The sequence below is a fragment of the Alexandromys fortis genome, unplaced genomic scaffold (assembly GCF_014885135.2).
Source record: "Alexandromys fortis isolate MF-2015 unplaced genomic scaffold, M_Fortis_MF-2015_v1.1 scaffold_77, whole genome shotgun sequence".
Classification (NCBI taxonomy): domain Eukaryota; kingdom Metazoa; phylum Chordata; class Mammalia; order Rodentia; family Cricetidae; genus Alexandromys; species Alexandromys fortis.
The window spans coordinates 2,294,471-2,322,343 of NW_026067967.1; the positions used below are offsets into that span (position 1 = coordinate 2,294,471).

A 27,873-nucleotide genomic window follows, 5' to 3' on the forward strand; every position below is an offset into this window, starting at 1 on the left:
CTTGAGGAATCCAGGAAATACCTTTTATAAATTGCTACCACAATCTCTAGGTCACTGCGATGTGTAGAATTCTTGAGATGTCTAACACATTTCCTGGCTCCTGACTAGAGAATTATGAAGGAGGACTGTTTCTTTGAGGTACTCTTAAGCTCAGCTCACACTAACAAATGAACACAGAGCAATGTTAACTCTCCATCACTTGTGGCTTTTCCTGGAAGCCAGAGCTAACACGCTAACTGGAAGCCTTTTCTAGGAGATACTTGTGGGATGCTTCTTTTTCTATTGCTCCTCCTTATAGCTAATTCTTTTCAACACTCAGTGCGAAAGGTGAAAAGAGTGGGAAGAAATGGGAACCAGCGCTGTGGTCTCCATGCTGTGCTGAGTGGTATCACAAATGTAACTTATATCATATATGGAGCAAGAAAATTTCAGGATTTTATTGTGTTTGTGTCTTAGTCATACATTGCACAAGTTCTCAACATCTTATCAATTGAAAGAGTAGTTGCTGATCCAATTTAAAATACAGGTTTATCAAATCATTTAGATAGTTCTTCCCAGCTAAAATATACAATTTATATAAGTTGTATGTTTTAAACAAAAGATGACAACATTCTCCTACCTCTTTCAGAGTCCCCTGAGAAAGGTGACCAGGTGACCCGGTTCTGGTGGATCTAATATCTTAAACAAAATGTGTTGACAAAGTAGCATGATGTAGGTAGTGGATACTCTGCTTTTCTAGTAGAGAGAAAATTATTGTGGGTGTTCTTTTCCCCTTCTCCTCATCCCTTTCTTGTCTCAAATGTGGGATCTGGAATGGCAAAAGAGCCATGTTTGACCACACAAAACAATGGCAAAAACACGAGAATAATTGCAGAAACGTTGACAAAAGTTCTTGTAGCTTTGATTTCTTATGTAATAAAAATAAAGCTCTATTTACTTAAGCTTCTGACTCCAAACATTTTTTATATTTATCTCTATCGTTTTAATCATGTGTCTGGAGAGAATATGTGCACATGAACACAGGGAGACAAGCGGTGTCAGATTCCCCAAGAGTTAAAAATTGCAGACAGTTGTGAACTACATGACATGGTGGATACTGAGAACAAAACTCAGGTCCTCTGGAAGAGCAAGAAGCACGCTTCTGAAACATCTCACCAGCCCCACTTCTGAACATTTTTAATATGGAATAATATGAACTTAATGAGTTGGAAAAGAAACCCCTCGTGGTTTTATGTTTCCTTCAAACAATTATTTTAGAGTAGTCATTGCTTCAAGGCATGTGTCACCTTTTTTATTTATTTATTTATTTAATAAAGATTTCTGTTTCTTCCCCACCGCCGCCTCCCCTTTCCCTCCCCCTCCCCCAACCAAGTCCCCCTCCCTCGTCAGCCCAAATAGGACCATGAGCTCCACGGAAACAAGGCCCATATCCTTGTCATCAAATCCCTAGGAACTAACATAGTGCCTTAGGGAGCAGGAGTTGAGACACATTTGTTCACACGAAAGGAGTTTAATGTGTTCTTCCATGCCACACGCCAACTGAATTAGAAGCAGCCCAGCTCCTGCCTTAAAGAAGCTCACATTTCAGTGAGCAATTGTACCACACAGGAAGTGCTACATTGAAACTCTGAGCACATTCTACAGCAATGTGAGGAGGGAAGATGGGTGGCACCTGCTTCAAAGTAAGGAAAAGACTAGAGAAGTGTTTAACCACGTGGCAAACTCTCTTTTCTTAGGACGACTGTATATACTAACATATTGTCTACATTACACTGCTTTGTTATGTAACTCAAAAGAATATATCTCTGTTGACAGCCTTTAGCAACTGTTGCCATGCCAATTGTGGTCATCTTAAAGGACTTATTTCTAAAAATAATCTAAAAAATTGTCTGTCTATTATATGCATAAAGTCCCTAAAAATACTCAGCAACCCTATTTGTTGGTATAATATTAGTAAAATGAGCATACTGGCTATAGGAAAACCTAAATCGGTAAAACCTGTAGTGTTCTTTCTGCCAGCTGCCACATACTGGTGGCGGGGATCAGCTCCAAATTTTCTTCCACTACAGACCAAGAAGAAATCACCAGATTCGGTCATGCTTCCAGAAAGACAACAGATCAGATTGTCTATCTTTGTAGAGAAGTCTCAGGTGCCATCAAAGTAAATTACTTATTCCGGTTTCAGCTATAGCACAAACCCAAACATTCTTCATTTAGCAGCAACCACGTTATACGCAGCCCAAGCACATAACTTTAGTTAAATGGTGCCATCTGGTGACATAAATCTTGCAGTAATACACAAAGAGCCAAGAATGGAGTTGAAACCTCTTGATGGTATTTGACCCAAAGTGTCAAACAGGAAATGTTTCATCTTTCCAAGCATGAGACTCTCAATGAATCTCGCCCAGACTGTGACTGTTTAACAAAGGGAATTAGAACAATTGCCTGAGTCATGCTTTATGCTTCACATTCTTGATTTACTAATTTAAAGACTCGGGTCCAGTGAGACTCCCTACCCAACTTAGAAAGGACATTTTAAAGGTGTAAAATATATCTTCCAGTCAGACGCACTTTCCCAAGAACCTCCAATTCTTTTGTATAATTTTCAGCACTTCAAAGATCACTTCCCCGGGAAACTCACAGAAGCCTCCACTTCTCCTCTGTATTACTTACTGGAATTGTAATTATAAACTGTCTATACAATTTTATCTAGTTTGCATCTCCAAAGTACGTGTAATAGCACCTGGCACAGTTCGCCAATAATGTCTTGTAAATGAATGAGGGAAGAGATGAGAAAAATACCTTTCTCTGGCCTCTCTTCCAGCTCAAGGCCTTCCAGAGACAATACTCCGAATTATATAAAAGCATCCCTCTGCAGCATCACTCCACAGTTATCCCAGGCTTCTCTGAACTCCTACAGCACTTGGGTCCAGCCCCTGGAGTCTAATTATCAAACACATACTGACTTGACATTTGTGCACGTGCATTAATGTTACTTTGACTTTAAAGGACAATTTCTCTTTGAGGCCCTAGATTTGGACTTCCTAGAATCCATCTCCACAAGTCTATGTAACCAAGTGAAACTTCACAGATACATTGTGAAATATTACTGCTCAAATCATAACGACTGGGATATCCCTGATCAATTTATTTAGATGAGTTGTAAAGAGCCGTGATAGACTTTAGTAACCAAGAATTTGGTATTCACTACGTCAGCCAATAAATATGTATTGGAGAGGGAGGTGAGATGACTTAGCCCTTGCATGGAGCCTCGCAACCTGAATTGAACCATGTAGGTCCAACCCACAGTTGTCCTCTCTTTTCCACATGTTTGCCAGAGAATACGTGCCAGGGCACATGCACACTCACATGTCTGCATGTACACACACACGTGCGCATGCACACACACACACAAACCACTAAGTGTAATGAAAAATGTAATACGTAATGTTTTGCTTCCCTGGAGGATAAGCAAATATTACTAGTGAGTGTGGCAATTGCACACGATCTAACGACAGCATCTCCATGTAACTTTGCTGTTCTCTATTCACAGCAACACAGGTAGGAACTAGAATTAAATATTCAAAGGGGGGCACTTAAATATTTCAGATACACAGCTTATTTTAAAGGGAAATTTGAGTCTACAGTATTTGTAAGTGTATGGATCCTCAAAGAACTTCAGACGCTTTAAAGATCTTTCGTCTCCTTAAAGATTAAATCGGATCTTTACAAGATGTAAGAATGAAGAAGTACCATTCTCTCCCAAGTTCATGAGTAATATTCAAACATCATGTGAGTTTCCCTAAGTGGCTAGAACACATGACTCAGAATCACCCCAAAGAGTTATTTAGACACTATTTGCCGAGCCCCAGCTCCAGAGTCTGATTCGGCAGCAGCTTTCTGAGGTGGGACACAAAGCTACACAAGCTGATGGGTCATTGGTGCTGCTGATACAAGAGTCGTAGTGTGAGACCTATTTTGAAAGACGAGAGCCAGGCTATTCCAAATTCGCATTATTGTACAATCTTTTGCATCCGTTATAATCTAGAAGAAAATTCTTAATTTCCTTATAATCAGGTGACAAAAATATATACAATTATTCATAGTTATAGCCATGACATGCTTTAAATGGGCCTTTTTAAAATAATCTTACATTAGAATTGGTATAATGTGGTGCTGAAAATATGGCTCCCGGGTAATAGCACGGGCTGCACAAGCTTAAGGACCTGAGTTCAAATCCCAAGTACCCACATAAAATTCCAGGCATGGCTGTGTGAATATGTAACCCCAATATTTTAAGGGCAGTGACAGGAGCATTTCTGGATTTGCCACTGCCAACATAGTTCCCAATTCTGTGAGAGACCTTACTTCAAGGGAATAATCAGAGTTACATAGCAGAACATTCAAAATCTTCCTCCAGCATCCCCATGTGCACACACCACACACACACACACACACACACACACACACACACACACAAACAAACAAAAAATTTAATTAAAAGAATTGGTACAATAGGAAATTACAGAGATTTTTTTAAACTTAAAAAGGTGGCAAAAACTCATATATTTTGATTTCTGCTCATAACACCATTATAATTTAATAATTAAATAATTGTTTATAGAATGTCTCTGTTCCCTACTGCATTTTCTTCATTTTTCCATAAAAGTAAACACTGTCCCATACATTTCACTACTACATCATTTTGCTGAGAACAATGTCTAGCACATAAGTATTTTTAAATAATTGTTTATGATTATAAATAAAAATTATTAAACATTTATTAATATTAATGTTTACAAACTTACATTTAAACTCTGGAAACTGTAAAACTGTGATCATCCGTTGGACAACGTTTTTCTGATCAGACCACAAGATGTCACCCTAAGCCTAACATCTAAAACATAGTTTCTAGCATAGTCGCTATAAACTGACTTCCAATCTACTAAAATTCAGTATCTTTCTTCTATTGAAACCATATCATTGGAGAGATCGTCAGCAAGTACATTTACAATTTAAACACACGTGAAGTCTTTTCAAGATTAAGTTTTATAAATTCCTCTTTGTAGATGTTTAACCACAGGAACCCGCATACACAAACAATGAAAGTGTCCTCCAAACGCATTGTGCTTGGGAGTGACAGGTATAGGTAGGCTACTGTGCTTCTCCCAAGCACTGCATGTAACTAAGTAGATAAACAAAGGATGGAGTGGAGGTGTTTAGTGGAAAATAAGTGCTTATCGTTGGCTACTTATTTTTCTATCAAAATATTAAGAATACTTCCTCGAAAAATATAAGAACATCTGAGTTATGTATATAAATGCAAAACATGTGTGTATCATATGTAAATATGCCATGTTCTTGCTTGTTAGCGAATGATCACTGCTAACATCTGAAGTACTTTATTCCACCATGAGCTACTGATAATGAGGAATCAAAGTAAATAACAAAGGAACTGGAGACGTAAGAGAGGCCATCAACCGTGTACCATGCTCCAGGTGGGCCCTGCTGTTTACCAGCACGAAAAGCCCGTCTTACCAGCGGATTTTAGATTCTTTAGTTACTCAAAAGAAAACATTCTAAAATGTGTATTATCTTCACAATCAGATAAAATTATGGTTTAAGAATTAGAAAAACATTATTAATGCTTTGCGGGGGATACTGTAGAGCAAGTGATGAAGGACTACAAAAGTAATTATTTCTTTTTTATTTATTTATTAAAGATTTCTGTCTCTTCCCCACCGCCGCCTCCCCTTTCCCTCTCCCCCAATCAAGTCCCCCTCCCTCGTCAGCCCAAAGAGCAATCAGGGTTCCCTGCCCTGTGGGAAGTCCAAGGACCACCCACCGCCATCTAGAATGACTTTTTCGTGTGCTCAGAAAGGGTTTGGTTCCCTGGTCACGTGTAACTATAGCAGCAGCGTCCTCAGGAAAATGTTTCATTCCATTAACTGTTGGTGCGGCTTTTGGCATTATGAGTCTGTTTGTGAAGGTAGCTAGGATTTACTCAAGGAATTATTGCAATGAACTGGCTCTACAAATATCAGACCAATTGGTAAAGGCACAATCTTACATTATTTCTAACAAAAAGGGGTGCAGGGTAGGAGGGAAAATCAAGCTATAGACAGTAAACCAATATCTTACTTATCAATGGCTGCCTATCTATGTTTTTATAAAGATCCGAATCCTCTTCAGGACACATTATAGAAAACGCACAGTGAGACAGTTTGCAATAATAAGTTAATGATCAATACTTCCACATAAAATTCAACAGAAAATTGTGTCTGCTGTATAATGCCCATATGTATTTAGAGTTAACCCCAACTGACATGAAAGGGCCAGCCAGAGTAGCACGGTGTGCCGATTATTACATAACAGCATTTATTAGAGAAAGTCAAGCCACAGTATAGGCTCTCAGCCAAGATATTTACCGCTCACTTAAAATAATGGGGAATGCAGTTGTTAGTCACTCATCCAAGTAATGGTGCTACCAAATGATGGCATGTTCTAAACATGCAGGCTTATCTAAGCCACCTGACGGTATTATTCCGAAGCCAGTCCCCAAAAGCTCAAGCTCCCCAGAGACAGCCAGTCTCAACTAAACATTCATCTGAATGAATTTAGATGCACTGCCATTTGGTTAATGGCCTTTATGAATCATCAACTAAATGATACTATTAATACTTAATTCAGAATCCAGAGGTTTAAAATGCTCTGTAAATACTATTCTCTAATGGCTCTGTTTATTTAAATTCTGTGAGGCTCCGTTTAGAGCTGCTTTTATTCAATACTAGCTGAGATGATTACATTCACTTCTGCATTAATCCTTGCCAGCCACAATAGATGAAAGGAATTATTTTTCCCACAGGTAAGATAATTTTATGAAGCTTTTTTTTTTAAATATTTATTTATTTATTATGTATACAATATTCTGTCTGTGTGTATGTCTGCAGGCCAGAAGAGGGCACCAGGCCTCATTCCAGATGGTTGTGAGCCACCATGTGGTTGCTGGGAATTGAACTCAGGACCTCTGGAAGAGCAGTCAGTGCTCTTAACCTCTGAGCCATCTCTCCAGCCCCTTTTATGAAGCTTTTTAACTTCTATTTATAGTCAATAAATTGATTTTCAACTCTTTAAAACTTAATATTTTAAATTATAATGAAACTATAAACGTAGGGGTTTTGTCATTCAGTATATTCATGGTTAAACATAAATAACATATTAATAAAACAGAAACTATTTTAACACCAAGCTTCACAGGCTCTTGTAGTTAGATCTTCTTTCAATACATGCTAGCATTTAAATGTGACGAAAGGTCTAGCTGACACACACATTTCTTTTAAATGTATTATGCTCTTGCTTAGCACATGCAAGTGTTGAGCTCAGTTACTCAAGCAAGAAAACAAATAAGAAGAAAATAAAGTCTTCTGTCTAATGGAGCTGTTTTAATGTTCAGTTTGTTTTTGAGAGAAATATTGATTGATTGATTGATTTTCCTTGTTACTTTTTTTTAAAAATGGTCAATTTAAAGATATGTGAATAAATGTGAAAGATATATAAAGCCAAAAATAAAAAAGATATATAAAACCATCTATTAATAAACCACAGCCTTGACTTTCTTCATAATCGTTAAGGAGAACGATAAGATTATCTAATCATGTTCATGACAGATTGAAGAGCACTGAGTTTTCATCAGTAACCCTTTCAACTCTGGATCTAAATTTTCCTAGAAGAAGCAAAAGAGACTAAGGGTTTCCCTTTCACTTTGCTCTGAGAAGGCCAGCAGACTCACTGTGAGCACGGAGTCACACATTTGGTGCTGTACCCAACTCTGCGGCAAACTCAGGTTCTTACCTAGGTACATTTTTCTTCCCACACAAAATAGTCCTTCAATATTGATATTTTTCAATAATCTATCCCTCATTTACATTTTACAATTGTCTTTTAAGTAAGAATAAGGGGAGGAGGATCTGCCCTTTGAGTAATAAGGAAAATTATCACAGATTTTGTGTGTGTGTGTGTGAAACTTAGCTATCTAGGACATTATTCAAGCAATTTAGCCTGATTCTGGCGATTGAGACTGTAAGTAATTTTTGTAATACATACCCAGCAAGGCTTGAAATAAGCTGCTCTTAAAAACACTCATTACCCTTTGGACAGCATTTTTCAACAGCTGCTCCTCGGGTTTTCTCAATTTTTTGCAGTAGTCTTCCAGTAACGACAATGCTCGGTCAGTATCTGAAAGACACAATTTTTAAAGTCTACCATGTGGTCCCAGAGAAGCCATTGATCAAACTCGTCTATGCTATAGCTGTGCTCCTGATTTCGTGACAGAAATAACTCAGCGAGTGATCACTACTCCAGAACTGCCCAGTGAAATGGATAGCTGCATGCAGCGCGGTTTCCTTACAGTCTTGTCTTCCCAAAGAATCTGCAACTGTGCAACAACACGAACCAAAAATCTGCTGCTGGCTAGATGTTCACATAGTAAATGCGACTCCATTTAAATTGATGACTGCCTAAAATAACATTAAGCATCCTTTCTGATCTGTGAACTTACAGCCCACAATTTCTGCCTTATTTTCCATTTCCATGCCTTTTGAATGCACACAGTGCCCAAATCATACTTACTTTCCCTGCCCACTTCCCTCTACACACACACACACACACACACACACACACACAATTTCACTACTCCCTGTACTACCATTGCCTCGCCCCAGAAACAGTGCTCCATTGAAAGGGCTATCACCTGTGATTGTTGTAGTGGTGTTGGGCCACCAAGACACCAGGTGGAAGCTACTAACAGTGTGTGCCTTAGTTCTGCCCACTTTTAGATTGCTCTTGGTGGACTGTGGGCTCGGGATATAATATGGCTCAACGACAGTGGTGGCTACAGGTGTAACCTAGGACCCAGAGACTGACCCATCTACAGTGACTCTGCCCAAAACCAGATAGAATCAGCAGTGCAAGGCCGCAGTAAGTGCAAATGAGGAACCCAGTCCTACCCTGGCCCCAAGAGAGACTCTTGTGAGGACAGAGTACACTTAAAGACCGGTACAGTGACACAACCCTGTAATCTCGGCCCTCAAGAAGCAAAGAGAGGAGGACAGAGGATGGAAAACATAAGCTAACCTGAGCTTCACTGCAAAATCCTGCCTCAATATACCACGGATTGAGGATATGGCTCAGTAGCAGAATGCATGCCTAGCTCAAGGCTTAATTCTCCCTAGCATTGTAAAGAGTAAGAATATGACAATGGTGTCTTAGACACAAACTTGGGGCCGATTGCCCTCTAGACTGAAATGGCAACATTGCCAATGGTAACTTCCTAGCAAATTTCAAATTGGACACCATCCAGTGCTGCAATAGTGGAGGTGACTATAGACTCCGAGAAAATAAGCAACCCCTATTTAGAATGTCTGGAGATTCACAGGAGGAGGACTAGACTAAACAGCTCATCCTCTTATGCCAACATGATATCTATGCCAATGAGCTTCAGGAACCTTCAGGAAACCATCACCCAACAAAACATTCAAAATAAGGTGCCAGAAACAGACCAGGCAGTACTCACTACGGGAGAATTCTGAGACAGCATATTCATGACAGTACCTTTAAGAAAAGTCAATGAAATTGAAGACAAAAAAGAGAAATGTTGAAATAGTCTAAGAGAAACTTAGAGATAAAAGCAATATAAACATAAATATTGAGACAAAAATACACTAAAGAATTTTTTTTTTAGAAATGTGAAAGAAGACATCAACAGAAGCCTAAATGGGACAGAAGAAACAACCAAGGCCAGTGAGAAGATCGTGACAAAGTGTCTGCCGCCAAGCCTAACAACCTGAGTTCAATCCCCAGACCTACATGGCGGAAGGAGAGAAGCAACTCCTACAAGTTGTCCTCTGGGCACCACGAATGTGCATGGGCACATACACATAGAAAGGAAGAAAAAGGGGAGAAAGAGGAGGGGGAGGAGGGAGGAGGAGGAAGGAAGGTAGGAGAAAGGAGGGGAGATATTTTAAATTTCATAAAAACAGTGAGTCTGAAGACTCACAAATGGAGGATGAAAATGGACTGGAGAGTGAAGAAAGCCCAAAGAAGCGTAAGACAGGCATGAAAGGTGCAGATACTCTGGCTCCTGGGAGCTCAGGAAGGACGTGTGGATACCACAGGGGTTAGAAAGTACATTAGAAGAAATAATAACACAAAACTTCTCGATCCTAGAAGACACAAATACTCAACATAAGAAAGTCAAAAGTCAGGCCAGGAAGGGTGGTGCACACCTTTAATCCCACCACCTAGAGGCAGAGGCAGGTGGAGGCCTGTGAGTTATTTCCAAGCCAGCCAGGCCATCATGATTCAAAAGGAGGAAATAGTTCAAAATACAGTATGTTTACTCAGCATTAGAGCACGCAAATATAGACAGCAAATATTACCAGAGTCAAGAGAAGCACTCAACTCCAATATCATAATAGCTGGGGACTTAACACCTCTCTTCAGCAGTGAAGAGATTATCCAGAAAGAAAAGTCAACAAAGTAATGCCAGAGTTGAATTAGACCCAAGAACAAATCAACCTAACAGGTATCTATACAAAATGACTTCCAATATCTTCTGTTGACATTTTTCTCATCAGCGTATGGAACAATTCTCAGGACAGATCATATGACAAGCCACAAGGTAAGTCTCACAAATTTTTTATAAAGTAAAATTATGCTTTATCCTTTGAACACATGCAATTAAGAGTCCAGTAAGGAGAAAAACCTTTGGAAACTATACCAATGCATGGAAATTTAACAACTTAATTTTGAACAACCAATGAAGCAAGAAATAAATCAATAAAGAAATGTAAATTTTCTTGAAACAAATGAAAACGGAGATACAGGATACCAAAACATAGAAATGAAAAACAAGGAATCTAGGAACAAACCCAATCAAAGTGCTCTGCCTTGGTTTCTGTTACTGTGATAAACACAATTACAAAATAAAAAACTTTTGTAGGAGAGGATTGGTTTAGCTTACCAGTTACAGATCATCATGAGGAAAAGCCAAGGCAGAAACTCAAAAGAGGAGTTTAAAGCAAAATGGAGGAACAGAACACTGCTGAATACCTACCAGCATGTTCTCAGTTCCACTACCTTTCTTACACAGCCCAGGCCCGCCTGCCTAGAGATGATACTACCCACAGTGGTCTGGGCCCACATCAATTAGCATTAAAGAAAATGTCCCACAGACATGGCCCCTGATGGAGGTAAGTCTTCCACTGAGGTTACTTTCCCTGAGTATGTCAATTTGACAGCCAACATTAGCTATCACACAAAGATAAGAAAGGTTTCCATAATGAAAATTAGAAAACACTAATCAGAATATGGAAGAGAACAGAAAAACTTAAAAGATAGCCAGCACTCATGGATTGAAAGAATTAGCATTGTACAATTGTTCCTATAACCCATTGAGATGTACAGATTCAATATGATCGCTATAAAAAAAACTAGTGACATTTTTCACATATCAAAATTCAGGCAGCAATTATTTGATGTGGGATGTCCTTCTATACACTGTGAATATGTATTTCTCCCATTGGTTAATGAAGAACCTGCTTTAGCCTATGGCAGGATAGAATATAGCAAGGGGAAATCCAAGTAGAGATAGAAAAAGAAAGCAGGCTCAACAGAAATGCTAGCAAGCTGACCATAGACAGGATGCCAGAACACCTAAGATAATGCCACAACCATGTAGCAATATACATACTATTGGAAATGGGTTAATTTATAAGAGAGAGATCTAGGCACTAATAGCCCAAACCATCAGCCAAACAATTACATTTAATATTAGCCTTTCATAAGTGGCTGTGGGGACCAATGGGTGGGACAGAAACTGGTCCAGAGGACCAGATAGGACAGAGCATACTTTCAGATGCAATTCTCAAATTATACAAAATTGCAAAATTTAAAAGGCAGCCAAAGGTACTTCTAGAAACAATAAACTAGGGGTGGGAGTGAGGAAGTAGAGGTATTATACTATCTAACTTCAAAACATACTGCAAAGCTATAGTGATCAAAGCAGTGTGGTGTCAAACACAGCTGCATAGACCAATATTATAAACTAAAAAGGCAATCTTGAAATTAAGAAAACATGTGAATCTATAGCCAGCTAATCTGAAACAAAATTGCTAATAATACACACCAAAGAAAGGGCGATCTTTTCAATAAATGGTGGTAAATTGAGTGCCCACATGCAGAAGGAAACTAGACCCCTATTTCTTTGGGAGGAGTGTGCGTATGTGTGCTGATTAGTCTCCATGCAATATATTTTGACCATATTCATGATCATTTTGATAATGAACTTCTCCCAGATTCTTCCCACCATTCTATCCACCCAACTTTATTGGATCCCCCACCCCCCGCCAATGAAAGAAAAAAGAAAAAACCTACAAAAACAATAAAAAGTGCTAAAAACAAAAGCTCCATCCCCTCAAAAACAAACAAAGGACACAGAACTTGTTTTGTATTGGTCAACTAATCTTAGGCATGGAGTGTACCCTGGAGTATGGCTAATATACCCAGCGACTCTCAACTGAAGGAAACTGCCTTTGCCTTTGCCAGCAGGTATCAACTGGAAAAAAAAACCTTCATGATTAGGTATAGGACCCTGTGACTGTTTGCCCCTCTAAGCCCTGGGACCCTGTCGGGATTGAACCTGTGCCAGTTTGATGTGTGCTGCCACCATCCCTTGAGAGTTCATATGTACGTCAGGCTTTGTGTCAGAAGACACTGCTTCCTTGGAGCCATCCATTCCCGCTGGCTTTTACAATCTTTCCACCCCCTCTTCTGCATAGGTCATTGAGAAGTAAGGGGAGGAGCTTGATGAAGACATCCATTCAGGATCGGGAGTTCCAAAGTCTCTCAATCTCTCATTTGAGGATTTCTGTGTTAATTCCCATATACTACAAAGAGTTCTGATGAGAGGTGAGCAAGGCAATGATCTACAGGTATGAAAATATGTCATTAGGAGTCATTTTATTGCTGTGTTGCTTTAGCAGAATAATAGCCATAGTTTCCCCCCCCCCAGGCCCATGCTCTATCTAATCTTAGGTTCTTGGCCATTCAGCAGTTTCGGATATGAGTCTTATCTTACTGAGTGGACACTTAATCCAAGCAAAAAGTGGTTGGTTACTCCCATAACATGTGGGCCACTATCGCACCAGTGTGCCTTGAGGCAGGTCTCTATTGTGGGTGACAGCGTTTATAGCTGGGTAATACTGATGAATACCTTTTTCTTCTGGCAGTGTTCAGAGTACCTTCTAGCACCATAAATACTAGTCTGCTAATCAGTGGGGGTGAAACTTCTAGGTGAGAAGTTTCAATGACATAGGCACATGTTGTCCCCATCAATAGGACCTTACCATCACATTCTGTAGAACAACCAATAGTCTGTGATCTTTATGGGGTCCATGGGATTCCTTTGTAGGCCCCTATCTCTTAAAACATGGAAAAAATAACCTCAAAATGGACTAAATACTTTATAAGACCAAAACCATAAAATTACAAGAATAAAAACACTTCATTCAGGAAAGAGTCGACAGACTGAAAATATTTGCAAAGTATATATACCTGAAAGGAGGTTGATATTCAGAATGTGTAACTCAAAAACCCAATACAAAAATAGCAAATAATAAATTTTAAAATGGGCAATATACTTAAGTGTATGTTTCTCGAAAGAAGTTATGCAAAAGGCCAACATATACCTAAGATAATGCTCAGTAGCACACGAATCCTCGGGAAAACACAAATCAGCATCACAATGATCTATTTACCACTGCACCAGTAAGAGGAGCTCTTATCAAGAAGACTAAAAACAGCAAGTGCTGGTAAAGAAGCAGAGAAAAGGCAATTAGTGGGAGTGCAAACCCGTGGAGGGATAGAAGACAATATGGACTTTCCTCAAAAACCTGAAGCTGTAACTACCCTATGATCCAACCACCTCACTACTTGGCATGCTTCCATGAGAAATGAAGTCATAGAGACACTGAAACCCCTGTGTTCAATACAGCACTACTCACAATAGCCAGTAGAAGGCAACAGGTGTATTGGAAGCTGTGAACCCCCAGATCCTGAATTTCCTGTAAGCAACTTGTTTTCCCCTGATCTGAGTGCCTACAGCTGCTCTGAGCACGAGACCCTCGGGAGTTCCTGACGGCAGGAGAGTGGTTTCTGGTGCGTTTGGCTGGAGTGTAGCTATCCCTACATAAGCTGCCCCTGAACACAATAAAGGGAGCATTCTTGGGGCATTTTGGCATCAAGGATGACCTGTGTCTCTGTCTGTTTGTCTTTGTGTGTTTCAATCTCCAGCCCCTTGCCCGGTTCACAAATTGTATGGTGGCGCACAGAGCACAGACGGGTGTGATGCACCTCACAAGTGTCTGCTGGCTGATGGACGAAAGAAGGAAATGTAGCTTATCTATCCAATGGATACTGTCCCTCCATATCTATGCAATGCACACTGTTCCTCCTTATCTATCCAATGGATACTGTCCCTCCATATCTATCCAATGCACACTGTTCCTCCTTATCTATCCAATGCACACTGTCCCCCATATCTATCCAGTGCACACTGTCCCTCCATATCTATCCAGTGCACACTGTCCTCCATATCTATCCAATGCACACTGTCCCCCATATCTATCCAGTGCACACTGTCCTCCATATCTATCCAGTGCACACTGTCCCCCATATCTATCCAATGCACACTGTCCTCCATATCTATCCAGTGTACACTGTCCTCCATATCTATCCAGTGCACACTGTCCCCCATATCTATCCAGTGCACACTGTTCCTCCTTATCTATCCAATGGATACTGTCCCTCCATATCTATCCAATGCACACTGTTCCTCCTTATCTATCCAATGCACACTGTCCCCCATATCTATCCAGTGCACACTGTCCCTCCATATCTATCCAGTGCACACTGTCCTCCATATCTATCCAATGCACACTGTCCCCCATATCTATCCAGTGCACACTGTCCTCCATATCTATCCAGTGCACACTGTCCCCCATATCTATCCAATGCACACTGTCCTCCATATCTATCCAGTGTACACTGTCCTCCATATCTATCCAGTGCACACTGTCCCCCATATCTATCCAGTGCACACTGTCCCCCATATCTCTCCAGTGCACACTGTCCCTCCATATCTATCCAATGGAAACCATCCCTCCATAAAAAGGATGAAGCCCTCCTTTCATCTGTGACTACATGGACAGGACTGAAAGTCATTACGCCCAAAAGCCAGACACAGAAGACAAGGAAGTGTTTCATGAGCTCACCCTCCGTTCTCCCAGGACAATCTCACAGAAATTCAGAACAGAATGCTCAGTTCCAGAGAACAGGAGAAGAGGAGAAAAGACGGATGAGGGGATATTGGTCAGTGAGTATCGAGGAGCAGTGACACAGGAGCAAGAAACTTGTCACCACCCAACACAGTGACCACAGCTAAGAATAATGTACTGTACATTTCACAAAGCTGGAAGAAAGGTTTTTCATGAAGAAATACTAAGTGATTGCATAAATAAATGCACCCCACCTTATTTAAGTGCTATGTAATATATACATACATTGAAGCATAACAGGCACCCACTTAATCTATATAATTTTTGTTATGTACAGGTGAATATGGAATGCTCTCTAATTCTAAAAGGATACATTAACAAAGGATGCTGACAAGCGTATATACTAACACACTGGTATAGAACTATAACTTTTTTAAAAGATAGCATCTGACCGTGTAGCTGATGGTGACCTCAAACTCACTATCCTTCAACCTCAGCCCCGAAGTGCTGAGATTATAGGAGCACACCACCATGCCTGTTTCAGAACTTTAAAAGTGCTCTCAGGGTTTACCGTGTAACATCTTTTTTATCTTTTATTTTTTTAAAACAATCTATTTTTTTTATTTTACATTCCAATCTGAGTTGAGCCCATGGAACATTGTTAACAATATTGGGCCAGGAGAAGGAAATATTTTCATTTTTGTTTTCACAGTAAGAAAGCAGAGATCTCTCAAGAATGATAATGGCTTCCTGGCCTCCTTCTAACCTGTTCCTGCCCACTGCTTACTACCATGGTTATACTATACCTCTGCATGTCTCTGTGGCCTACTGTCCCCTAGTCACCCTCTGTCTCTAACACCTGAAGCCCTAGTCCTGCTCTTTCCCTTGGCAAGCAGCTATAATTTTCTAATGCTTGCCATCAGAAACTCTTTTTTTTCCCCTTGAATTGTAACTTTGAAGCTAGACTGTCTGGTCTTTGTTTCTCTGGTTACCTTGTGGCATTTTTGTAGGTGTTTCCATCGTTGGTTCTCGTAAAGGACAATTTTCAAAACCAAATTGATAGCATTCCTATAATCACATCTGCAATGTAATTTGATTAGTGAGGGAGTTTCGTTTATTTAACGTCTATGGGTTAGTTTTTCAAGGAAAACATTCTACTGACTCAAAACAGATGAGTGTTTTCTAAACCAACAAAACTCTTGCCACTCATCCGAGTATAAGAAAAACCTGACATTCAAAATGCTGGAGCGGAAGAACAGATTGGCCTCCTAGACAACTTAGGCTTGGGTGTCTGCAGCCAGGGTGGCTGTCACCGCTTGTGCTTCTTTTGCTTAGTGTCAATGACTTCAATGTCAGCCCCGTTCTGCCCTGCAAGTCTTCCCTGGTTTATGGGAGTTGGATCTTGAGGGTAACCAAAAACTACACAGCTATGCAATGATTATAAATTGAACAAAACGATAGACATGAGAGCAAGGCCTTGTCACACACAATCTTTAGAAGGTGAATTAACATAGGAAGTCTTGATGATCATGCAAGAGAGAACATTTTAATTCATGCCCATTTCAATGGTTACGTCAACTGTTCAGATGATGGTTTTGATTTTCGTATTTTCTTCTCTAAATAGAATGTACCAGAAAAATAAAATAAAATTTGGATGAATGAAGGTACTTAAAAGAAGAAATGGAGAGTGAGTGCCATTTTCCACAGGAGAAATTTCTGCAAAGTATGCAACCCATGGACAGGCTGAATGTTACATAATTGGTGTTGTAGCTGGTCAAGTGTCTGCTAATGAAGGTTCAATTCTATTGTTTGTGGTGTAAGAAGAGCATTGCCAAAAAGTTATAAATAATTCGGGATGGGTAATTTAAAATTAAAACTGTGAATAGCAATACTGTTAAAAAGCAATCTTTTAGAAAAAGATTTTCAGCATTTTCCACAGCTGAAAACAGATTATAGACCACAGGAGTGGTATCGTTGGCAAAAAAAAAAAAAAGTTCTGAGTACCATAGAGGTTAAAGTGAACGTAATATGAAAAAAAGCCTCAGAATAAAGCATTTAGAATAATGGAATACCTTTTATATAAGTTTTCAACATTTTTACAATTTAGAAGAGATTTCAAATGCATTACCTGATCCCCACCACTGACAAGTTATATTGTGCCAATTTCACATGAAATTGAAATTCACAGATCCAAGATCACAGAGATACTAAACAGCAGAGTTGTAACTTAATCCTAATGCTTTGGATTCCAAATAGAGTGTCCATTCCCCAAAACCCTTCTCAGTCCTCCAAGAAGCCACAAGTCTATGGAAAACAAACTTGGTTGTCTTAGTCAGGATTTACACTTGCTGGGATAAAACACCTTTCCCAAAGGGAAGGGTTTACTTGAGTTACACTTCCATATCACAGATCACAATCAAAATAAATCAGGACAGAAACTCAAACAGAGCTGGAACCCAGAGGCAGGAGCTGATGCAGAGGCCATGGAGGGGTGCTGTTTCCTGGCTTGTTCCATGGCTTTCCCAATCTGCTTTTTCATAGAACTAACCCAGGGATGGCACCACCAACAACGGGCTGGGCTCTGGAACATCAACCACTAATTAAGAAAATGCCCCTGTCACTGATGGGAGTGGACCTTGACCTCATAACCCTGACAGAAAGAATCTGCATAGCTCTTTCCTATTATAGAGCATGTTTTATATGAACTTGGTACTTGACTCTCATAATAACCTTCAGAGTTAATATTAGCACAATTATGTTTTAGGATGAAGAATTTAAACTTCAACTCTCAATTCACTTCATGTAACTTCAACCAGCTAATGGCACAGATGAGCACCCAGCAGCCTCAGCTGCACTGTGACCCTGCTCACCATTCCTGAGTGCCACACGTCACAGGAGCACAGCGTTGGACAAGCTTCTCGCACTAATTCTGCCACCCATTTTGTAAAACTGAAGGGACAAGTGTTATTTGTTGAAGAAAAGAAACTACAAACAGTAAGGGAGAGAAGAGATTAAAGGGGTCATTTTCACGGGCCACGTAGTGGCTTCACAATAAAAAAAAAGGCATGTCAAGTATATTATATTTGGGAAATTGACACTTTGTAAAAGTCAACTTTTTCTTTCCTCAAATTGCTCCAATTCTTTCTTTCTCATTCATTTATTGCATCAAGGGGGAGGGCATGTGTGAGCACACACACATACACACACACCTTTAGACTCACAGTGTGCACGTGTACACACACACCCCTTTAGACACAGCACACACACACCAAAAAATGAATTTTAACTTATTCTAGTTTTGCTTTCAAAACACCTAAACCCTCAAATAAAGTTCGTCACAGAGATGAGAGGTTCTCGAGTACAGAGGGATTTCTCTGGGCCTTTCCTTACCTGAAGGAAAACAGTTGAAACACACACTTAACAGTCACACACACACCTACACACACTCACCACTCACACGTGAACACCTTTGCACACATACGCATGTGCACGCACACACACACCTTTAGACTCACAACAGCAAGTATGGACTTGATACAAACATGGGGCTGAGCTCAGGGAATCCTGCTGAAGACAGGGAGGAAGGATTGTAGGATCCAGAGACATCAAGGACATCACAAGGGAACCCACAGAAAAAACTAACCTGGGCTAAGTGGGGTTCACAGAGACTGAACCAACAGCCAGGGAGCCTAAGGACTGACCTAGGCCTTCTACATATTTGTGACAGTGGTGGAGCTTGGCCTACACGTGGGACTCCTAACAGTGGGAACAGGGGCTGTCCCGAAAGCTTTAACTGACTTTTGGGAAGCTATTCTTCATACTAAGTTGCCTTACCCAGCCTTAACATAAGGGGAGGAACTTAGTCCTGCCATAACTTGATATACCATGCTTTGTTGACACCCATGGGAGGCCTGCCCTTTCTGAACAGAAACAGAGGAAAAGTGTGTTGTGGGGGGGAGTGCAGGAGAGGGGAGGGAATGAGAAGAGAGGAGGAAGGGGAAACTGAGGTCGAGGTGTAAAATAAATAAATTAAATTAATTTTAAAAAATAGGTTTGATAAGCTCTTCTTTCTATCAGCATTGTTAGAAGGAAGCAAGACGAGAAAGAAAGTCATCATAATATATCTAGGCAAACAGAAATTCTACAAAATAAAATATAAGTCCAGTACATAGAAGTAGAATCTCTATCAGACCAGAAAAAAACTATCTAGACACAGAAACTCCTATCTCAGAGGTAAACTAATATATATGTGTGTGTGTGTGTGTGTGCTATAATATATAAAATATTATAATATATATTTATACACACACATAGGATCATATATACAACACAAAGTACCACACATTCCAGATGTAACGCCATCTTACCCCAGTAAAGTAGGAGTGTTCTCAAAAACAATAGAAGTATTTTGTTCTCTACTAACTAGGAACATAAATTAAATTTGAATTATAGAAATTGTTATTTCCTATATATTTAAATGTATACATCAAGAGTACAAATCGGGGCTGACAAGATGATTCAGTTAGTAAAGTCACTGCCTCCAAGCCTGGGTACCTGAGTTCAATCCCCAAGACCCACATGGTAGGACATGTGAGTCTGTAGGACAGAACCAGCTCCTACAAGCTGTCCTCTGACCTCCACACATTCATCATGGGGCATTCATATGTGTGCACACACATGTGCACATTAAATATAATTTTAAATTTAAAGACAGTCTAATTGATGATTATCTCATAGTATATTCTCCCAGAGGCCTGGTATTCTGAGAATGATCTGGCTTTTTCCATTGTATCCTGCTGAAGGAGGAGGAAGAAGACAGTGAGGATAAGATGACATAATTCACTCTGCACTGACTGGTAAAGTCCTACTAGTTTCTGTAGCTTGTGTTAAATACCACATCTTCCCTGAATGGCCTCGAGTCCTCTCCATCTGTTTCCCTGGCAGAGCATATTAACAAAGCTATGTAAGTATCGAAATTGCCCACTTCCACATCTATATCCTAACAGATACCAAGAATCATGAAGACAGGAACTGGAGAGAGGGCTCCCGGGGGATAAGAACACTTGCTATTCTTGCAGAAGACCCATGTTCAGTTCCCAGTGCCGACATGGAGGCTCATAATCACCTTTAACCCTAGAGTACTGGACACTCTCTTGTGGCCTCCACAGTCACCAGGCATGCGCTTAGTACATATAAATAAATGCTAGCAAAACTTTAATACGCATAAAAGAATTTTTAAGGTTTTAAAAATAATCATAAAAGCACAGGTGGAATACCATTTGCCTGTTTCAAACGCAGCTGACAGATGGTAAGAACTCAATGAACCCTTACCGGGTAGACAAAAGAGGGAATTAATTTGCTCTAAATTTAGACCTTTTAAAGTATTTGAGGGGGCCGGGCGGTGGTGGCGCACGCCTTTAATCCCAGCACTCTGGAGGCAGAGGCAGACGGATCTCTGGGAGTTCGAGGCCAGCCTGGTCTACAAGAGCTAGTTCCGGGAAGGGCACCAAAGCTACAGTGAAACCCTGTCTCGAAAAAAAAAAAAGTATTTGAGGGGGCTGGAGAGATGGCTCAGTGGTTAAGAGCATTGCCTGCTCTTCCAAGGGTCCTGAGTTCAATTCCCGGCAACCACATGGTGGCTCACAACCATCTGGAATGAGATCTGGTGCCCTCTTCTGGCCTGCAGACATACACACAGACAGAATATTGTATACATAATAAATAAATAAATATTTTTTTAAAAAATAAAGTATTTGAGATCATTACTTATAAAGACTAATTTAAAATAGAATCTAGTAAATTTCTTCCAAATCTTACTCTCAAACTTCAATTACAGAGCTCCAGAATGGCAGTCCTCGCTTGACTAAAAGCCTTAGACTCATACCCCAACAGTGTTGGGCAGAACCATGGGGGTCACCAAGATAGTATCATCCAAAGAGAGTGGATACAAAATTTTATCCATACTCTCTTTGGAAGTTTAAATTAAGTAATTTATTTTCACAGGATTTTTTTTTTTTACTTTGCATTGATCTTTTTGGTTTGTTGGTTTGTTTTTGAGACAGGATCTCAACTCTGAAGTCAAAGCTGGTCTGGAGCTTACTGTGTAGCCCTGGGTAACCTCAGCTTATACCAGTCCTCCTAAGAAACTGGATAACAGATGTGAGGCACTATGGCCAGCTCTTGATTAGAAATGACTAAAATAAATGGTGTCGGAACAACTGTTTCATATTAGAGGTGACTTGGACAAAATTCTTGAAATAGCTTTGCAAAACATACTAAAAATTGAGCCCATACAGAAAGCTTACTAGCTGGAATTTGAAATGACTGAGTGGACAGAAGAGTCTGGGTAAAACTCATGATTCCTTGCTGACAAAGCAACCTACATTGAAGATGCAGAGCCCTGTATCTTCACTGCTACAAACTCCTGAGCTGGAACTGTGACCAGGAAATAGATTCTGAGCTTGCAATATAAAAGGTGTTGTGCATCTCAGCCTTATGATAAAATACTTAGTGAGGGTTGGCATGATGACTGTAAATATAAAAAGGGGATATAAAGAGAACATATGGTTACAAAAGAATAGTGATCTTACAGTTCAGGGAATATCGCTATATAATAATAAGGGACCAAAGAGGAATGAATTGAGTGCCTTAATTCAACATTTTTTTAAATCCAATGCTCTATGTATAGATTCTCACCGACTAGACTGCTACCCAGAACAGTAAGTAGTAGCAAATCTAAAATGAAGATTCAATGTTCTGTTTTGAGTGGAGTTCTGAGCAGTTTCCCCAGAACCTACATCTTATGTGTGACATGTCATTACTATTACAAGTCTTTACTATATTATTTGCAACTTACAATATATGATATGTACAAAATAAAAACAATTAATAGATCAATTTACCTCATGACTGTCACTTGATTCCTAACAACATATGTCTAAATCAGCATGTGAACACAAAAACTATTATTTATTTCTCTGTCCAGAATATTCTCTCATTATGCCTCCTGGATTGACAGTTATGTTCCAACATCAAGAATATATTACTTCATGATTTCCAAACCTTCTCCACCAACACCAAGATAATGACTTCAGAGAATTTAAAGTCCAAAGAGACATCCTAAGTAAATTATTTACTTAGGGAACTCTCAAACCTTTGATAATTTTTTCAACCTTTTCTGAACAAATCCAGGCATACCTCTTTTGAGTTTTTATTAGTTTTGAGAAAAATGAAGCTGAAAATGAAGTTTTGTGAGCTAGGAAAGGCATCTAGATAAAGCCCTGCCGTGGTAAACAACAAAGATCAAAGATAAATTTAGAAACTGGAATGCAAAGGGAAAACATCAGCCATTTGGGACCAACAATAAGTTCATGTGTATGTATTCCTATCTATAACTTCCAAAAGATTCTTTAACTTTAGACAAGCTAGAAGCCAAATGTGGTACCACACATCTGTAATCCCCGCACACCAGAGACAGAAGCAGACAGGTCAAGAGTGCAGGGGGAAAAAAAAGGATAGAGATGGGGAAAGCAGACATAGATAATAACAGGAGGCAAATGTAAATCAGAGATACACTCCAACTAGTGCTAGAAACAAGGAATGGAGGAAGAAAACTTTAAATGAAGAAAGGATAAGGGGAACAGTTACTAAGTCCCCTTACCAAGTAAACTCGGAAGTGACACCTTTAGGAATACAGTCATCCAAAAACAAAGCCACAAAAGATTATGGCCAGGAAATACCAATCGCAACGTTAAGGGTGCTCATAAGCTACAGAACATCAGCATTTGTGGAACTCTAAGTTATACGTAACAGAATATGTACTATTCAGCTTCCTGAAGATTTACTGCCAAAGAATGAACATGAAAACAATGTAGCCATCCATGGTAAACATCTCTATCTGTGCCCACTTTGAACACTGAGAACGACTGCATGAAAAGAATTCAGAGGGGAAGGGTATCCTGGAAATGACTAATATCGGGGCCGCTGTAAGTCAGCATAAAGATACCGGGAGGCAACTAGAGAGCCAGAGCATTTTACAAAACCACAGAGGTGAAAGGGGCATCTATGGCCGCCCATGAAACGGAATGATTTCCTTCCTGTATATAATAACTACGACAAAAATGTCCAAGAATGAAACTGCATTGCACTAAACAGTTACACGGGGACAACTTGAAATGACAACTGCCTACTGAAAGCAAGAAGCCCAAGCTGTCGCTAACATTTTTTTCTAAGATTAATAACTTAATACGAAGTTCTTTCAATTCGAGAAGCTTCTTCAACCCTTGCCCTTGCATCACATCTTAACTTTGCGTCCTATCTTACTTTGGGTTAACTCTACATTTTTACTAAAATATGTCAAAGAGTGTCCTATAGGTTCGGGTGGGAGTAAATCAAGTTACCACTATAGAAAATAGAATCTAGGATAAAAAAAAAAAAAAAAAGCCGGGCGGTGGTGGCACACGCCTTTAATCCCAGCACTCGGGAGGCAGAGGCAGGTGGGTCTCTGTGAGTTCCAGGCCAGCCTGGTCTACAAGAGCTAGTTCCAGGACAGGCTCCAAAGCTACAGAGAGACCCTGTCTTGAAAAAAAAAAAATAAATAAAAATAAAAATAAAAAAAAGTAAAAAAAAATCAAGAAAAAAATGTAACAACAAAACAGAAGAGTCTTCAGCTGATAAAACTGAGGTCTGTATAAAAAACCATGAAGGAGAAAGGCAGGAAGAGCAGCCATAATGGCCACAAAGCAGAAGGGCATGAGTGAGGTGAGCAGTTGCTGCTGGCCAAGAACAGGTCCCTCCAATGGGTGTGGAGAGACCTCACAGCCATTCCCACGCCTCTCTACTATGGAGAAATAAGCAAAGTAAGCACCACATGAAAATACGTTCTGGTGAGGGTATCGTTGACACTTGGGTCTGAGTAGACACTTGGCCCAATGGGGATAATTATTCTACATCACACGTCCAGCTCTTTTTCGCATATCCATACCATGTAACAATAAATCGAGAAAGGCTTTCAATGAAGGATAAAGATGAAGAATGAAGGATGATCTGACCTTAGAATTTAATTTAAAATTCAAAACACTTTTCTTATATTGTAAAAGCAGTCGATACAGCAAACTTAGCAATTAAAATACAAAACCCATGCAATAATTGACTACTTGTCTCTACCTAAAATATGTGAATACTAACAAGTTTTTAAGATCAAAAACAATATAAGTTCCCTAGATCAATTCATTAAATTATTTCCATAATGCTGATACATTAGTGGTAGTCCAATATGTACCCTTTAAAAGAACTTGCCTTTAAAATTTCAAACCATTGTATCAACTCACCTTTTAAAGCAAAAAGGAAGACAAATATAACAGATGCAACATTTTCTCATAAAGCATTAACTTTCAATAATATGGCAGCAAATTCTAGGAGTTTTTAAAATATCATAACTTTTAAGAAACTGAGTCTATTGTCTTTAGACCCCTTAAGTTCACTCTGCTTACATAAAGTTACACCTAGAACATTAATTGTGATTTCTCCTCCTCTCTTGCCCCCTCCCTCCTCTCTTCCTTCTCTCTGTCATTTATAATAATAAGGTACTCAAGAAAATTGTCTGCAGAAATGGTAGGAAGAGTAAAAACACACACTGTGTTAAAGAAATCAAGGACATTGTTTATGGGCCACATTTCCCAAGCCTTTCCTTCTTGTTGCACATAAACCAATAACTACCAATATGGCTAAGTACAGCTCCAAAGTATCAAAAACAGCTCACCCCTTCCAGTCGTCTTATAGAGGAAGAAGCAAGCCTACTTTTTGATTTCAGGGTGCAAAAGCATAATTCTATATGTTTCAATAGTTTTAGATAGCACTGTGCTCTTTTACACAGACTGTTTTAGACAAAAGCATCTCATTGACTGTGATTTCTCAATACGTCTTCCAAACCCACAAGCAGATGGATTAAGCAACATAAAAAGGCCATATAAATTCTCTAGATTTTATATGAAAATATGTCTTAGGGTGGCCTCGGGTTCAATATTGTAGCAATCAGCATAACTGAACAACATTTGGACTTATATTAGCCCAGAACAATACATTTCAAGGGTATTCTTATTTTTGATTCAAAACTCTTCATAGAGTTTATTACTGATGTCATCTTTAAAAAACAGAAAGGCCTGATTTCACTAAGATCCTATGGAATAAAGTTCATCTCAGGTAGATCTAGGCTAAAGTGAACCCTTAAGATCTGATCTATAATAAATGATGTTCCAGAATCCCCACCGGATTTTGATCAAAGTGACAACAGTTATTGATAGGAAGAAAAAGGCAAGAGCATGCCTTATTTGAGGGAACTTCCCAACCATGTTATTGAATAATGAGGACTAAATTATCATATAGTTGTGAATTACCACAACAGTGAAGGCTTACAGTGTAATAAACTCAAATATAAAGTCTATTTTAACTATAAATTCTAAAGGTATAATTTTGCTCAGGGTAAATATAATCACCTTACTATCTGTTACAACTACATAATTATTCAATAAATATTAAGCTTATGGGAAGAGCTCCATCAACCAGTTTCTTAAGTATTATTTAAACTGAGCTCTAACAAACTCAGGAAAACCCCACATCTATAGCACTGAATCTATTCTGACTGTAAATGGTGACACCAACTGCCTGGTTTATTAATTCACATGTGTACAATAGCATCTTAATTTTACTATATGAAAATATTACCGGAAAAGTACTACTGAGTAGATAGTATTGCAAAGAGTATTTACTCAAAACCAGGCAAATATTTTGCTCTCCGATAGAATGCAATATAAATTATAAACACCATAGCCAGGAAAATGAAAACGCAAATGCTGTATATGAACCTGATAGCCCACCTTTCTTCTTGACTGGCATTCTTGGGTCTCTCCACTGACACTGGACTCGAGATCTCTTTGCAAGACTCTGCTTGATCCAGCTGAATTGAGGTGGAGCCAGGTTAACTGTTGCAAACCACTTCCCGCTTCAGCCTTGATATCCAGGCTGAGTCTTCTCTATTTCAAATAAAGAAAATAACGATGCATTTTTCCACAACCAAACACTTTACACTGCCCACGGCGTTCAGAGAAAAAAAAATAAGTTTTTCAATATTTGTAAAATATGTGCTCTTGTTTTAAAAGTTGAGAAAGTTATTGTATGCATAGAAAATGTTGTTAAAACTTCTCTCTTCCGGCAGCAATACTTTTGGATGTTCAATGACTAATTCACTTAAGGCACAAACCAATTTTAGGATCGTTGTCTTTATACATGATCAAAATGGTTGGTAATAAAGATCATCAATTCTAAGGAAAAAAGTTTAAACTCGCTCCTTCAAAAATACTTTTAAGAACGTCTGACTCTAGTCTTTTAAAGGGTGTGTGAGTTTGAACAGTTTCTGGGGCAGAACAGAGATGCAAAGGCCCCCTTCTGTTTAATGGTTCCGGATCTCACCCCGTCAGTAAAACAGGATCCAGCTTGTCACTTGGATATTTTTCTTCTGTGCTCTCCAAGCCCCCAGTGCTTGATTCTTAATGCCCCTCTGATTCTGATCCTCCCGTGTATTAACCGAGGGGATGGAAAAGAAAGAAAACAATCCCTTGGCGTGGAGACATTAAAGTGACAGCGCTATTCAATGGGCACTTGATGCAGGATGATTTGGCGAAGCCGACTTCTTCACACTGGAGTCATTCACATCCTGCCATCTCTTAGCATCCAAGCAGCTCCCTAGCCGGCAAAGAAAAACACCGAGGCTGCTGGAAAGGAAAAACCAAACCTTCCCCCAAAGGTGTTTTCAGAAACGCTGTAGTAGTATTAGGCATGCGATCACACACTATGCAAATAGTCCGCGATATCCTAAATGGGAGTGCGGCTGTTTGGCTTCCACATCCACCCTTTTCTCAGTCTCTCTCTCCAATCTACCCACCTTCCTTTTGCAGAAAAGGCATTTCTCTGCCACCGCTGGCCACCCCTGCCCACACCCCGATCTTATACAGAAGAGCACCGAAATGTCCTGCACCCTCCACGCGATGAAGTGTTTCCTCGGGCAAGAGAAACAGCAGCACTAGAAATTATATAACTCTCGAATTTGGCTTGTCTAAGACATGGAGACTGGAGGGTCGGGGGTTGCTGGTCTGGGAGACGCTGCTGGGCATTTCACGTGCGCGGAAGCGCGCCTGGCCTCCTCGCAGCACCGTCCACCCCTGAAAGTCTGGTCGACCGGGGCTCTTCTGGGGAAGAGGGGGAGAGGGGACTTCTAACTGGACCCTTTCGGAGCGGGGCTGGAGGGTGGACTGTGAGGGGGACTGAAGACGGGGACGAGCAGGCTAGTCCGTGCCGCTCTGGCCGCGCGAGGGAGGCGGCCGGGAGGCTCTAGGGAGGACCCCGAGAAGCCACAGCCTTAACACACCGACCAGGCCGGAGGAGCGAGCTGCCAGCGCTCGACTACCTCAGCCGCCCGGGGAAGAAGCCGCGCAGCAACAGGCCTGAGCCCGAACCGACGCAGGTTCCCTCCAGGTTGGCCGAGAGG

At 40.0% G+C, this 27,873-nt stretch overlaps 1 protein-coding gene across 1 annotated transcript in view; it reads right to left on the reverse strand.

Moving 5' to 3' along the window:
• Window positions 1–27,862, reverse strand: part of Dlg2 (discs large MAGUK scaffold protein 2) — a 1,620,445-nt gene extending 1,592,583 nt beyond the window's left edge. The window contains exons 1-2 of the mRNA XM_050154453.1: window positions 26,207–27,862; window positions 8,104–8,235 (exon numbers count right to left, since the gene is read on the reverse strand). Coding sequence (XP_050010410.1) covers window positions 8,104–8,235; window positions 26,207–26,225 — 151 coding nt within the window. The 5' untranslated portion in view covers window positions 26,226–27,862. The remainder of the gene's footprint in view (window positions 1–8,103; window positions 8,236–26,206) is intronic.
• Window positions 27,863–27,873: the final 11 nt, after the last annotated feature.